A 16707-nucleotide genomic window follows, 5' to 3' on the forward strand; every position below is an offset into this window, starting at 1 on the left:
TGCTGCTCGAAGCAATAAATAACAATGTAAGATTGAATGTTAGCTTCAATTTAATATACGAAAACAAATAAAATGGACGTTTCGGGTGTCACCTTTATCAACAAAACATGATGATTGAAACACAACAGACGAATGAGATAATGTGGTGGTGGCGTTGGTAAAATGAATAAACAAAAACATTGATGGGCAGCAAAAGGCTAAATATGATATGATAAAGGGGAAACCCGAAACGTCCATTTTATCTGTTTTCGTATATTAAATTGAAGCTTCACATTGTTATTTACCGATTTGACATTGAAAACCCGTATTGAGAAGAAGAAGGCGCCTCTGTGTTTCTTGGCTTGATGCTGTCATTTTGGTCTCGCTTTTAATCTTATTTTTCTTTATCCAAGTTCATTCCGACACAATATCAAATTGACACATTGGATTTCAGTATCTCTAAATACCTTTTTCAAAAACGTGAGGTTTTATCATTGATTATAAGGGCAATTTGTAGAAGATAGATTGAAATAGTTCGGACATGTAAAGAGACGAGAGAGGGAGTACGTGGGAAGGAAAGTATTGGACTTGCAAATAGCGGGAAAGAGGAAAAAGGGACGCCCAAAGACTAGATGGTGGGATAAGGTAAAAGACGATATTATGAAAGAACTGGGCCTGGAGGAAGATGATGCGCTGAATCGAGATGCATTGAGATGTGGCATTCATTATGGCAACCGTGCAAAATGCGGGATAAGCTGAAGGAAGAAGATGAAAAGGGTAATTTGTCAAAAAGTTGGAAAATGTATCGGGCCATCGGACAACTAAAGCCGAAATGCAAAAATTACATACACAATATGATAGTTACGTAACATTATATAATATACTTCTTTTGTTAATTTCTAATGAATTGTCCCCTCCTGAAAATAATTTTAAAGGCTCACAATATTAATCATAGTGCTATCTATATCAAGACATGATAAATATTTGGCCCACAGGCTATGTTACTGTCACTGCAACCTAGTGGTTATGCAGTTTATACATTAGACATTAGAATATCTGACAACTTGCAAAACAGTCTATCTAAACAAAGGAAAAATAATTTGAACAATTGCTTTCCGAGTTGATCATCACCCTTGGTTTTTCTAATATTTTATCTTTCTATGACAAGATAGCTAACTTCTAAAAACATAAAATGAAGATAGAAGAGTGGTTGAGAGAGAAATATGGGCAAGGGAGAGAGACAGAGAAAGAAAAAAAGCAAAAAGAGAGAGGGAGACAGAGATAGAGATAGAGAGAGAGAGAGAGAGAGAGAGAGGGAGGGAGTGAGAGAGAGAGAGAGGAGAGAGAGAGGAGAGAGAGAGGAGAGAGGAGAGAGAGAGAGAGAGAGAGAGAGAGAGAGAGAGAGAGAGAGAGTTATGAATTAATTTTTTATTATTTTTTTCCAATCCCTACCCAACATCTATTAATCCAAGGACACCACTGGCCTTGTGTCACTTTTGACATTTGGTGCCACCTTGTCTAGGCTGACATAATAAAAATGCGAGTGCCACCAAAATTTATGCAACTGAGATGAGCACAGGTGTCGAAATTTGACACAAGACATGATGGATTTTTGGAGCTTGAGTGCTTTTCATAGAATAATGTTTGACACTGCAAAAACAGCGAAACATTTCAAAGAAAATCACAAAATCCAGGAATTCCCCGGATCCGCGGAAGATTATCATCGCTGTTTAATATAGCGCAATATCTACAAAACGTGCTCAAAGCGCCTTACAAAGGGTCCCTGATCAACAGCAACACGTAACATGTACTACATGATGTAGAGACATGGACGCATTTTAGGCAATATTACAATTTTTTTTCCGACAGAGACAACGCTGTTAACGTCCAGATACTCATTTTACACCTGAGTACGGTGCGAGAATGTAAGTAAAGAGCTGTTTCCAAGGACTCAACTATGCGCCGAGCGCGGCTCGATCCCAGGATCTTCCTATCCGAAATCGAGTGTCATACCACAATTTGCGATTGCCATACCACACGACGACATAGCCTCTAACGTGGAGCTCTAGGATTTATCAAAATGTGACCTATCTAGTCAAATCGGTGTCATGTCGCGGATGTCTTATAACATATAGATAGTATACGTTTGGCAAAGAAACTCACAACGGTGCCATCCGGAAATATAACGGACCAACACACAAAACTCTGTGTAACCATGAACGTTTATAGTTTGGATAATACAGTTAAATGAGAATTACTCTTAAGAGTGGATGGCAAAGGAAGATAACAAAGATCTGAGTGATGTCAACTTCATTCAATCAATAGAAGAACGAAGTTGACGTCACTCAGGTCGTTGTTATTGTTTTTTGACATCTATGTTTATGAGTAATTATCACTAAACTGTATTAACCAGACTATAGATAGAACGAAGTTGACGTCACTCAGGTCTTTGTTATTGTTTTTACTTCTTTTTTGCCATTCATGCTTATGAGTAATTTTCTGTCGCGTTGAAGCGTAAATACTTACCTTGAAGCTTAAAGAAAAAAGAAAACTCCCGGATGAAATCAGATATATTTTGTCTGACCCCCCGTGTTTAACCTGAGATGATTGGTTACAGCGTTTGTGAGATCAGGAGAAAAAAAAAACATTTTTGTAATAGACTGTCTTCTTAGAGGGTGGCATGCAATTGTTATTATCCTTTATTACTTGAGCTTTTTTTATGTAGCGCGATATCCACTAAACGCGCTCAATGCTCTTTACAAAGGGTCTCTGGCATGACGTAACTATAGTACTCTAGTCGGCCAAGGTCTCTGGCCAACAGCAACACGTTATATGTTAGAACGAGACGTGACGTTTAGGCTATATTACAATTCTTTTTTTTTTTCCGACAGAGACAATGTTGTTCACGGCCAGGAACTCATTTTACACCTGAGTATGGTGAGAGAATGTGAGTAAAGAGCAATTTCCAAGGACTCAACTACGCGCCCGAACTCAGGACTTTCCGATCCGAAAGCGAGTGTCATAAGACAAGGCCACATAGGCGCATATTATTAATCAGGATAACTTCTGCCCGTAACGGCCTTATGTCTCTGAGGGACTAGGATAATTAATATTCAGGTCCAATCAACGTGTTCATTCCAACAGCACCCCGCTAAGAGAGACGATTGGCTAACTCCCCTGGACAGATTTGATGTTTGGTTATTTTACACACCTTTTAATATTTCATTAGAATTATTTATTTCTTTTCATGTTTCTATTTATATTTACAAAAAGTTTTCGTATTCTCGAAAGAACGGGTTCAAACGGCGTCTGTAAATATTCAGAGACCGTTATCGACGGACATGGCTGTAAATAATAACAGAACGTTATCGACGGACGCGTCTGTTAATAATCACAGACCGTTATCGACGGACGCGTTTGTAAATAATTACAAAGTAAAATGAAATGAATGCCCTCTTTCAAAACATCTAAATCAAAACAATCTAAAGCAGAGCTGAAATAATTGCTGACCTGGTATGAGTAAGGTGTCAATGTTAAAACTGTCGTACTCTGGAAAAACCCATATTTGAAAATTTGGCCTGAAAACTCGTCCTTCAAATATCGATCGATTTAAATTAATGACCCTCATCTTGGGAAAAACTTTCAAACCTGGGACTTCGCCATTATCTTCATTTTCAATATAAAACCTTTCTTCTTCTTGAATTTCATAATATGGAACATCATTGATAAATGGCAGCCTCATCTACTTGCACTCGTCATGGAGCGGACTTAAAGACCACAGAGCATGTTGTTGGACGTTAAGAAACAAAGGAGAAAGCACCGGTGTATAGTGCATGGGCCAGTGGGCGAAACCCTCCCCCCCCCCCTGGGGGAGTTTTCGCCACATGGTTTTTCTGAAACAGCAATATATCTTGAGTATTAATCCGGGTGTTACCGTTTTTTCAAGTGTCATTTACGAGAGTTACGGCCCTTGAAAGGTCATTGGGTGCAATTTTTTGTGAAATCGTTTTTGTGCATAAAATGGTTGTTTATCACCTTAAAATTGTTTCACATACAATCAATAATGGAATTTTATTGTAATTTCTCATTTTTTGCCTCATATCATAAAATATTTTACAAAGCCATATAGCGTTTTTAAATCTTTGATAGCCATTTTCTCTATAATTTGAAAAAAAAATCTATTACAGTGTACTTGTTTCCCTTCAGGATGAATAAACAAGAGGGATTTTGCACTAGCACAATTCAGGCATGCTTCAGGGACATATAATACAAATTAATCCGGGTGTTACAGTTTTTTCAAGTATCATTTACAGGAGTTATGGCCCTTGAAAGGTCATCGGGTGCAATTTTTCGTGAACTCATTTTTGTGCATAAAATGATTGTTTATCACCCTAAAATTGCTTCAAATGCAATAAATAGTGGAATTTTATTGTCATTTCTCATTTTTTGCCTCATATCATAAAATATTTTACAAAGCTATATAGGGTTTTTAAATCTTTGATAGCCATTTTCTCTATAATAATGAAGTCCCCAAAGGCTTTGCAATTGAAGTTGCATTTGAGAGTGCCTCATCAGAGGAAAGAAAACTGCAAGAAGCTGCTGTAACCTTGAGACATTTGATTCTGGATTCTTTCAAAGATCATTCACAAATGCCTTGCCCCCCCCCCACATCAGAGTATTTGCTATCTGCTCAAGACCAACTTCCTTCTGCTCTGATCAAATTTTTTACTACACTCCTATCCAAGCAAGGTGCAGGACATATGAGTAGTAGGTCTGAAAGACTTGTACGTTCCATGGCCCAAGATGTTTGATCTAATGTCACTTGTGGACAATGGAAAATGCCTAAACATTTACTTCTGGGGATGACTGTGAGGCATTTGACTGGAAGTTTTCAGATTATAAACATCCTTAACCGCTTTGGACATTGCGCATCCCACTCTACTCTTTTGAAACTGGAGACTGCAATGTGCGACAGTGTTGTTGAATGCTCCACAAATCTTCCTTCTGCCGCATTGGCACATCCAAAAATCACTCATTTTTGCTGGGATAATTTCGATCTCACAGAGGAGACCACTGATGGGTCTGGCACCACACACTCTACTCATGGCATCATGATCCAAGAAATAAAAGAAGGAAACTTGGAAAGAAAAATAGAGCAACAAAATGTCACGACTGGAAAAACAAAGAAAAGGTCAGCAACTTTCAAACCCATCCAAATTCAGCCTTGCTTTGCAACTGGAAGAGCAGAACCTTCTCTGAATGTTTCCACAACAACAGTAGAAAACAATCAAGAAAGACAGCTGCACCAAGATAATTTTCTGTGGGTGTTCTGTAGGATGAAGTTGAATTCAGACGGAGAACGTTTCCCTGGCTGGAAAGGTTGGCTTTCATCAACAACTCCAAACCCCCAAAATGAAAATGAAACCAACATGCCTTCAATTGTTGAATATATGCCTGTCATCAATGCTCCCATAACTGAAGCAGCTACAGTACAAAAGGTGCTACAACTATCTTTGGAGGCAACACAAGAGCTTGGTTAGCCATATACATTTGTAACATTTGACCTTGCTGTAGCAAAGAAAGCTTACGATATTGTCTGGCAAAACCCACAGCTTTACAAAACAGTCATTATTCACCTGGGTGTCTTTCAGACCATAATGTCATATCTTGGTGCCCTGGGAAAGCAAAGTGGATCTGGTTTTGAAGAAATTGTGACTGAAGCAGGGCTATGTGCACATGGTTCTATGGATAGGGTTATGAGTGGAAAGAACTACAACAGGGCTATACGAGTGCATGTGTCTGTTTTGGAGGCTCTAGAAAGACTTTTGCTTGTAAAATTTGAGCAGGACACGGATTCAAAACTCAGTAAAGACCTCATGTCTTACATAAAGGAATTCACCGAAGGAATTTCAAGCCATACAGCTAATAAAATTCTCCAGTCAACTGTGTATGCTGAGTTATTTTCCCAGTATGAAGCCTTCAAAGAGAGTGTCCGCTCAGGAAAGTACGGAAAAACTGCACAATACTGGATCCAATACATGGACAGAGTTTGGCTTCTCCTCCAGTTTCTGCGAGCTACAAAGACAAACAACTTACTTCTTCATATATCTTGTTTAAAAGAACTGTGCCCACTGCTTTTTACCATGAATCACCACAATTATGCCAAGTATCTCAGTGTATATTTTGTGTCACTAGCCAACCTGATTCATTCCCACCCAGGGGGCAGAAGAAATGTTACAAGATAATGGATTTAGTGTCTCCAGATCAAGGACTAGGACGCCTGCTGGAAGAATAGCAGTTGATATGATCATTGAACAAACAATAAACAAACATGCAAAGACAAAAGGAGGTATTGTTGGGTTCAGCAAGAGTCTTCCAAGCTATTACCGTTGGAGTGTAACAAGACACAATCGAGCAGAATATGAATCAGCAACCCAAAGAATGATCAGCAACAACAACTGTATGGATATAGACACCCACAAAGAATTGAGCCTTGCAGAAAAAAAGACAAAGTGAAAAGCGAGTGCAAAAGATCCTCCAGGCATTTTCAGCATTTATCAATCCCTTTGAAGTTGAAGATGGTCTGGTCAGTCTAGATTCAGGAATGAAAGTGCAAGAGGATGTTGCTGATGACCTGCTAGCCGTGGAAAAAAAACAGGAAAAAGATTGTTTGAAAGTTTTGTTGAAAACAGACTGAAGGAAAAGACTGTAGAATTTCACAAGCCATTAGAAAGGAACAAGACCAAGACATTTGCATCATTGAGGAAAGTGGTAACAGTGGAAAAAGACATGAACGTGGTCAAAATCAAGGCACAAAGAAATTTATTTGGCCAGCTTCTTGTTTTGTCCCAAGAGCACAGTGTTGATCTTCAAAAAGTTCTTCAATATCCTCTAACACCTACTCCATGGTCGCTGGCTTCATCAGATGGTTTACCTCTGAAGACCAACAAAGCAACTCTGTTGCACAAGCTCACGCCTGACAATTCATTAATGTTCGAGGATTATGCAAAAAAAACAAACAAACACCATTTACATTGTTGATGGCAATGCACTGTTACAAACTCTGTCAGCAATCCCAAATACATTTGGTGAAGTAGCCAAACTTACATTTTCCTCCTTACCACAAGCAGCTTGTGTACACTTTGTGACTGATACTTACATAGAAGATTCAATCAAAGGTTGTGAGAGATTGAGGAGATGATCTTCTGAAGATAATGCATACTTGTTAAGAGGATCTGAAACAACAGTGCCCAGACGTTGGAAATCATTTCTCAGCTGCGTTGATAACAAAAGATCCCTTATCAGGTTTCTCCTCAAGGAATGGGAAAGTAACGAATATGCAAAGAAACTGAGAAACAGGGAAATCTTCTTTGTCTGTGAAGAGAGATGCACCTTACTTTACAGTGACACGGATGAATTTACCACAGCTGTACCTTGTCTAGATCTCTACTCATCACAGGAAGAGGCAGACACACGAATTATACTGCACTGTCAATATGCTTCCCGCCAACCAAACTGTGAAACAATTGTTGTCAGATCACCAGACACGGATGTCTTCTTCCTTCTCCTTTCATTCTCAGAGACAATTGGAAAGACCCTGATTTTGATACTGGCTGTAGCAACGACAGGCGACAAATCAATGTCTCTCAGATTGCAAAGACTTTGTCTAAACAGATGTGTGATGCATTACTTGGTGTCCATGCATTCACAGGCTGTGACACAACAAGTTGCTTTGCTGGGCAAGGAAAGCTGAAAGCTCTAAAATTTCTTCAAAAGGAGGAAGATCTTAGAATTCTGCTCTCCAGATTTGGAACATCAGCAGCTGTTTCGAGTAATGACTGTCTCATGTTAGAGTCATTTGTGTGCAAGCTGTATGGCAAAACCTCATGCACAAGTGTCAACAAAGTGAGGTATGACATAGTTTGCCAGCGTTTCAAAGGAAAGAAAGGTACCATCTCATGCAGTGGTGGAATTGATCTGTGTCAGATGCCTCCTTGTAGTCAAGTATTGTCACTGCACATATCAAGAGCCAACATTCAAACTCTCATTTGGAGGAATGCAGTGTGCCAGAATCCTAGCATTCCAAAACCAGAGGATAACGGTTGGCAGAGAAATTCTGCAACTGAATTGGAAGTACAGTGGTTCAAAGATGTTTTCATTTCAGATAAGTTGCAGGAAATTGCGTATGAAGAAAGCTGCACCAGTACTGACGAAGATACATATGCCGAGGATGGTAGTAATAGCTTTGACAGTGATTTCCTTGACGACACTTCAGAGGACGAAGAGGATTTTGCTACTGATGATGAGGATATGTAATAAATTGGTGAGCTGTGCAAACTGTTAAGGAGTAAAGCATGTTTGCAAAACACATAAGGATATTGTTTTTATGTACTTACTGCATCTTGAATCAAGAATCCCTTTTGAGTATCAATTTTTCTTCATAATATAACAATGCGATTTCGTTCAAAAGTCTTCGGTAATGATGCTTCACTTGGGTTGTGAACAAATTAGTCTTTTTTCATGATATATCTATTGTTTTTACCACACCTTCAACTTACTTTTAAATGTGACAACTGGACATCAATACCATGTTTAAAAAGAATGAAAATTATGATGAATTTGGCATCCCACAAAGTGGAGAAAAATTTAAGGGTTGCGTACACTTTTAGTTTTTCCTGTGACGGAGAAATATGAAGGTTGTTGTTGAGGCTTGGGCCATAGCTTTCTTCAGTGCTACATTTTTAATGAACATGCTGTTTTTGGCCATATTTAAAATAATTTTTGTGTAAAACACTGAAATAGCCCATAAGTTTAGATATGACACTTCATGAGATTACTGACAAATTGTTTCAACTTTCTGTGAATCTATATAATATTTACAAATTGAAAGCTTGTGCACATAGTTTGATAGCATATTCAATTTCCTTCAGTTTGATACCCAATTTGCATATATTTGAATTAATATTGTAGTCTCCAGAGCCTTTGAAAGAAATGTTGTCTCTTTTTTGCAAGGGGACACAACTCACTTTTTTCAAAGGGCCATAACTCTCTTAAATGACACTTATTTTTACGGTAACAGTGGAATTTGTATGGCCAATAAGTTCTATTATTTGAAAAACATAGTGGCATAAACTCCCAAAGGGGGGGGGGGGAGGGGGGGTCCCAGTGGCCTAAGCACTAGTAAGATAAAGATCTGAATACGTGTGTATTCAAGGTGCCAGACAAAACGAGAAAGAAAAGAAGAAAAAAGAAAATCCCAAAAAATCAGTCTACCTCGACTGGAGATCGAACCTCAGACCTTAGAATTAATGTTAATGTAATGGTAACATGTCTGACCGGTGATCAGAAGGTCTAAGGTTCGATCTCCAGTCGAACGGGGTAGACTGATTTTTTGGGATCTTTTTTTTTCTTGTATTTTTCTTTCTTTGTCCGACACCTTTCATACACACTTGTTGGACGTAACATTGAGACGTAATCTGCATAGGATTCTATGTGGCTCAGGTGGGTTGATGCCGGATTCGAACTTAGTTTTGCAGTTGAATTAGTCAAATTCCATTTTGTGATGCCTTTTATCCATTTATAAACCAACAGTTTTTGGTACTGACATTGGAAATCTGAACGACTTGCGGAGAGTACTGGTGGAAGAATGGGAGGCAATAGGATTCAATAGTCTGACGTCACGTCCGTCCAGCAACGAGCAGCTTGGTTCTAAACCAAAAAAATCGGTATTTTAATTCGTCATGCTGGCTAGAACTTTTTCACACGTCATGCGATCAGAATGTATAAAAATCAAAACATGATCGTATTTATAATGTTTTTCTCCTCTGGATACACTTTTATGCTCGTCGGAGAACTATTTCATAAGGGCGTCCGCCACCGTTCCGATAGTTTAGAGCCAGTTACTAAGTTACTATGCGTCATTACGAGGGAAGTGACGTCACGACTGTTGAAGCCTATTCCACAAGAAGACATTCAGAACGTTTTTCATTCCATGTTCAGACCTGCATGCAGCCAAACGGAGGTTACACACGCTACTAATGAGCGAAACATTATTCACCTTTGGAAACTTACGTCGATTTTTGCAGTACGGTGATAGAATGTGAGTAAAGAGCCTTTTCCAAGGTCTCAACTATGCGCCGAGCGAGGCTCAAACCCAGGACCACAGAGTATGTTGTTGGACGATAAGAAAATAAGGAGCAACCACCGGTGTAAGATAAAGATCTGAATAAGTGTGTGTGAAAGGTGTCAGACAAAGCAAGAAGGAAAAGTACAAGAAAAAAAATCATCCCAAAAATCAGTCTGACCCGACAGGGTATCGAGCCTCAGGCCTTCTGGTTACAAGTCAGACGTCTGATTACAAGTCAGACGAATGTTTATAATATAGTCTTTATTTTGACGATAACTGTTGTTTTCAACGCAAAGATCACTTTTTTACTGGTCTGATTATAACAATTTTTATATCATTGAACTTGTATTGAATTACGGCTATGTGGCCTTGCAGTATTAAACTCGCTTTCGGATCGGAAGGTCCTGGGTTCGAGCCTTGCTTAACGCATAGAGTTGAATCCTTGGAAATGGCTCTTTACTCACATTCTCTCACCGTACTCAGGTGTAAAATGAGTACCTGGCCGTTATCAGCGTTATTTCTGTCGGAAATGTTTTTTGTAATATCGCCTTACAGGGGTTTAGTCTCGTCCTACAGTTTAAATGTTGCTATTGGTCTGGGACCCCCTTTAAAGCGCTTTGAGCACGTTTAGTGGATACTGCTCTATAGAAAAGTTCAACTTTTTTTCTTACTCTTTGTTGTGATTACAAAATAATTAAGTTCATAAAATGAGCTTGAAAGCTATGACTGATCAAACAGCGTTGTGTTGATTGTGGCGCCGAGTATAGTTTGGTGTTTAAGTATTGTGCTTTGACTGTGGCGCCGAGTATAGTTTGGTGTTTAAGTATTGTGCTTTGACTGTGGCGCCGAGTGTAGTTTGGTGTTTTATGTATTGTGCTTTGACTGTGGCGCCGAGTATAGTTTGGTGTTTAAGTATTGTGCTTTGACTGTGGCGCCGAGTATAGTTTGGTGTTTAAGTATTGTGCTTTGACTGTGGCGCCGGGTATAGTTTGGTGTTTAAGTATTGTGCTTTGATTGTGGCGCCGAGTATAGTTTGGTGTTTAAGTATTGTGCTTTGACTGTGGCGCCGGGTATAGTTTGGTGTTTAAGTATTGTGCTTTGACTGTGGCGCCGAGAATAGTTTGGTGTTTAAGTATTGTGCTTTGATTGTGGCGCCGAGTATAGTTTGGTGTTTAAGTATTGTGCTTTGACTGTGGCGCCGGGTATAGTTTGGTGTTTAAGTATTGTGCTTTGATTGTGGCGCCGAGTATAGTTTGGTGTTTAAGTATTGTGCTTTGACTGTGGCGCCGGGTATAGTTTGGTGTTTAAGTATTGTGCTTGACTGTGCGCCGGTATATTTGTGTTTAAGTATTGCTTTGACTGTGGCGCCGGTATAGTTTGGTGTTTAAGTATTGTGCTTTGATTGTGGCGCCGAGTATAGTTTGGTGTTTAAGTATTGTGCTTTGACTGTGGCGCCGGTATAGTTTGGTGTTTAAGTATTGTGCTTTGACTGTGGCGCCGAGATAGTTTGGTGTTTAAGTATTGTGCTTTGATTGTGGCGCCGAGTATAGTTTGGTGTTTAAGTATTGTGCTTTGATGTGGCGCCGGTATAGTTTGGTGTTTAAGTATTGTGCTTTGATTGTGGCGCCGAGTATAGTTTGGTGTTTAAGTATTGTGCTTTGACTGTGGCGCCGGGTATAGTTTGGTGTTTAAGTATTGTGCTTTGACTGTGGCGCCGAGTATAGTTTGGTGTTTAAGTATTGTGCTTTGATGTGGCGCGCCGGTATAGTTTGGTGTTTAAGTATTGTGCTTTGACTGTGGCGCCGGGTATAGTTTGGTGTTTAAGTATTGTGCTTTGATGTGGCGCCGAGTATAGTTTGGTGTTTAAGTATTGTGCTTTGATGTGGCGCCGGTATAGTTTGGTGTTTAAGTATTGTGCTTTGATTGTGGCGCTGAGTATAGTTTGGTGTTTAAGTATTGTGCTTTGACTGTGGCGCCGAATATAGTTTGGTGTTTAAATATTGTGCTTTGATGTGGCGCGAGTATAGTTTGGTGTTTAAGTATTGTGCTTTGATTGTGGCGCGATATAGTTTGGTGTTTAAGTATTGTGCTTGATGTGCCCGAATATAGTCTGGTGTTAAGTATTGTGCTTTGATTGTAGCCCCGAATATAGTTTGGTGTTAAGTATGTGCTTATGTGGCCCGAATATAGTCTGTGTAAATTCTTGATTGTAGCCCCGAATATAGTTTGGTGTTTAAGTATTATGCTTTGACTGTGGCGCCGAGAAAAGTTTGGTGTTTGAGTTTTGTACATTATTACAACCCTCTTTGAACGTCTCTGTGGTTTGAAGAATGACAATCACCTTTTCCAACCGCTGGATTACAGCGTTGGGCGCATAAATTTGAGTCCTTGGAAAAAGAGTGTTTTAAAAAAAATATTGCTCTAATATTTCTTCTTTTTTTTACTTTATTTTTTTGTCTTATGTTAGACAGTTACGATTTTTGGCCCTTATCTGAATTATATTGACCCGAGTTATAAATAAGTTCTAGATTTCGGTCAGAAATCGTATCTTAACAGTAAATTTGTCTCTAATGATAATCCATGCTGGATGACATTTTTAAAAATCAGACACAAGTCGGATTCAAACCATGCTGCTTTGGGTGCAAGTCGAATATTTTACTGATTAAGCCCTAGGATACTCTTTGATTAATGAATCTAGCAAAATAACCAAATTAGAAATGTTGAACTCCAGTGGTTTTTGTAATGAACATCTACTTCTCACAGCTTTGTTGAACGTTGTTTATAAATTTATATGTTGGAAAAACACTGCTTTGTAAAGGACGAAGGGTATTATGCTCTGATAGAGTAAACGTTATCTCATTCCCTGTTTAAAACCACCCAACTGTTGAGGGACATACTGGTAGTGACTACAAAACAATGCACAACAATGCATTTCCTTTTCACATCTAAATCATTACTTATTGTAAATCGCAGTATAGATTATTAATATTCATGGCTTCCGCGAGAACAGCCAGTTAAGCATTTTTTTTGCTCATTGATCTGTTGTTTAGATGTCACATTCAAAACGACCGCATACACTCTTAAAACTATTTCTTATCGATCATTTTCAGTATTTTTCCAAAATGGCAGGCTTACCCAGCAGAAAAATTGATTTTTAAAAACTCAAACAAGCTCTTTACAAAACAACTTTATGTTCTTATTAATTAAACAAAGTTCATTCTTCAAAGTTTGTGATGTACAAAATAAATCTGAATAAGAAAAATGTATTTTGTGTCCTAACAAATGTGACCCTTCGCCTCAAAACGGTATTAAGTCGGGATGGTGAAGATGTTGAAAATTGAATTTATTGCCAGAGATATCAGACTTGTGTTGAGTTTGTATGTTTTATTGAGGAGAATGGATACCATCTTTCAGAGCGCTAATGCCAACTATTTATATTTTTGACCAGTTTAACATTTAATTCGGCTTTTAAGCATATGGTTCGTTCCGACATAATACCGTTTTGAGACGATGGGTCACAAATGTGACGATTTTGCTGTAGGTGGTAAGGAGAGGGTTAAAACTCTCGCCGCACGCATGCGGAAGATTATTTAATGTGATATGAATTCTATTATGAACAAAAAATAATTGTCGGTACTTTTGCCCAAGTATAATAATATGAACAAACCTGTTTACGATAAGGCCATCGTAGTGGTAACACAACCAATAACCAGCTGTTCTGTCTGGCGATCTCTTCACTCAGTAGTGAATGGGTAGCTGTATTTCTTTAGAATTGACGAAAGTCGATGTAGAATTGAACTGGCAACGCAGAGTGAACAAGTATTAATGTCGCCGTGATGTAGAGTATTGTACCTATATTTAGAACATAGTAAAACAAAAGACTTTGACAATAAGCTGAGAAACTCAACTCCATGAAAATCTCTTCACATGTTCAACATGCCGGCCTTTACATACAATAGGGTAGAAAAGTCGTGACCTCACACCTTCAACTCTACCGATTTCAAACTTCTTGGAAGTGTGAATGTAATCAGTCCTCCGGATGACTACAAATTAAAAGGTTACATATTGAATCAAATGTGGCATAACTATTGTAGTGTGTGTGAATGAGTATGTTTCAGGCAAGGTGATTGTAGTTTAAGCGCTAAGAGTCCCGTGTCTAGGAGTTATAGCGCTATATTAGTTTTCAGCATTATTATTATTTATTTCAGCATTATTATTATTAGTATCAAGATCTTTAGGCAGATAGATTCTTAAGATTACGGGACGTAAAAGAGTGAGGATGGATAATCTTTATTGTCGTCCAGCATATTATATTTAGACTAGAAAATAAGATCCCATCACTCTGAAAACAGAAGATCAATTACACAAGATATGCCAGACCTCCGGAAGAGTGGTTTACACTTCCAGTGAGATTGGAAACAGATTTTTGACATCTCACTTTTGTTCCCTATTATATATGAAAAAACCGAATCACCAAGAGGAGGAAACATCATTAAGGATCCAACCAAAAGAGTGCCTGCATTCAATAACGCCAGGAGATATTGGATTTCCTCAAATCGCCTCTTAACTGGACAAGGGAGAACTGCATCAAATATGTGCAGATGGAAACTTGGAAACTGTGATACCTGCCAGAAATGTCAGGCAACCCCAGAGACCAGCGATCACATCGTCCTCCACTGTCGAGTCACTAAACTTGAAGGTGGCTACGAAACCGTCCTTAGGGCGGAGGACGACTTTGGAAGCTGGATTGACGAAATAAATTTGGAGGTGTAGCCATACCCTACTACTACTACTACTACTACTACTACTACTACTACTACTACTACTACTACTACTACTATGAAAAAATCGACTACCTCCGCATACTGTTGGAGCATGGTTATTAGTATGATTCAGGAACAGATAATAATAAATGCATTTTGCTCAAAACTAGATTTCTTAAAATTGTTATATATTGAAGATGCATACTCGTTTAACCGGAATGTAGTTTATTTTTTCCCTGTTTTTAGCCTTTCCTAAACACTTCATTTCAGTGTTCTTCTCAACAGGGAATGAGATTAGCGGAAGAGTAGCTAGCGTCCCTTGATTAGACGTCACCCATAGTCTGTGACGTCACCGGCGGAAAAGTTATTAGAGAGAGAACGTCATGTTGGTTGTGCGCATGTGTCTCTCGTCCTCGGGGGGGGGGGGGGGGGGGGGGGGGGGGGGGGGGGGGGGGGGGTCAGAAAAAATCTCGACAGCAGCCTATCGTTCGGTCGGTCTCGGTTCCTTTGCGTGTGTAGGAAGCATGTGGGGCAAACTTGATCATGCACTGTCTTGTTTGACTTCAGTTTGAACTTTGAGCTTTTATATAGCGCAATATCCACTAAAAACATGCTCAAAGCGCTTTACAAAGGGTCCCTGACCAATAGCAACACATAACATGTAGAACGAGACCTAACGCCTGTTAGGCGATATTACAATTTTCCAGACAGAGACAACGCTGTTGACGGTCATGTACTCATTTTACACCTGAGTACAGTGAGAGAATGTGCGTAAAGAGTCTGTTCCAAGGACTCAACTATGCGCCGAGCAAGGCTCGAACCTTCCGATCCGAAAGCGAGTGTCGTCATACCACTAGACCACATAGCCGCATATCCCAGAAATACAATTTAATTCATTTATTACAAAATTCATTGACAATGACTATGCCAAGATGTAATAGGGAATAAAAGTATGATGTCAATAATCTGGTTCCTATTTCATTGGAAGTATAAAACTCTCTTCCGGACGAATGTATGCAACTAACTTGTGTAATTCATCTTCGGGTGCCAGAGTCATGGTATGTTATTTTTAAATCTATAATCTATAATCATAATATATGCTGGCCGTCAATAAAGATCATCCATCCTCGCTCTTTTACGTCCCGTAATCCTAAACATCTGCATATACATCCTGCTACTGAAATAGTTCGTACATTCTTTAATTAACTCTTTCCTTACAAACATTTTCAATGTTTTACCAAAATGTCATGCCTTCATAACTCTAAAATTGATGTATTTAAACTCAAAGCTAAGAGCATGCTAAACATAATTTTGTTCAACAAAACAAAATTAAGTTCATTTAAACTATACCAAGATTTCTTCAAATTTTGTGATGAACATTAAAAATTCTGTGTAAGAAAAATATTCAAAATGTATCGTAACGATTGTGACGAATTTCCTGTAGTTGATAAGGAGAGGGTAAATCATTTACTTCTTATATCTTCAGGTGAAACGTGCTGTCAAAGTGGAGACTGCTAGCAACAATTTCAATGTCTAACCGGACTTTGGTGCAAATACACATTCGGCCGGACACTTTCGGATGCGCTTGCTAAGAAACTCAGAACATTGCCATCTGGAAATATAACGGACCAACACACCTTGAAGGCTTATAATCTGAATAATACAGTTCAGTGAGAGTAACTTATAGACGTGGATGGCAAAAATACAAAAAACAAAAAAAACCCAGCAAACTAACAAAGAATTGAGTGACGTCAACTTCATTCTTTCTATACAAGGACGATATTTTGCATGATAACTCTAGAAGATTTATTTGACAATAAAGATAAACAAAGACCAATA

The 16707-nt window shown here is 38.8% G+C and overlaps 1 protein-coding gene across 1 annotated transcript in view; it reads left to right on the forward strand.

The window, feature by feature from the left end:
- Window positions 1-16707, forward strand: part of LOC144980551 (solute carrier family 22 member 4-like) — a 46783-nt gene extending 30076 nt beyond the window's left edge. The window contains exons 3-4 of the mRNA XM_078928229.1: window positions 3716-9480; window positions 16355-16707. Of these exons, the coding sequence (XP_078784355.1) occupies window positions 3716-3780 (65 nt within the window). The 3' untranslated portion in view covers window positions 3781-9480; window positions 16355-16707. The remainder of the gene's footprint in view (window positions 1-3715; window positions 9481-16354) is intronic.

This window comes from Berghia stephanieae, chromosome 10, assembly GCF_034508935.2.
Source record: "Berghia stephanieae isolate SIO BIC M18660-M18661 chromosome 10, UCSD_Bste_1.3, whole genome shotgun sequence".
Lineage (NCBI taxonomy): Eukaryota > Metazoa > Mollusca > Gastropoda > Nudibranchia > Aeolidiidae > Berghia > Berghia stephanieae.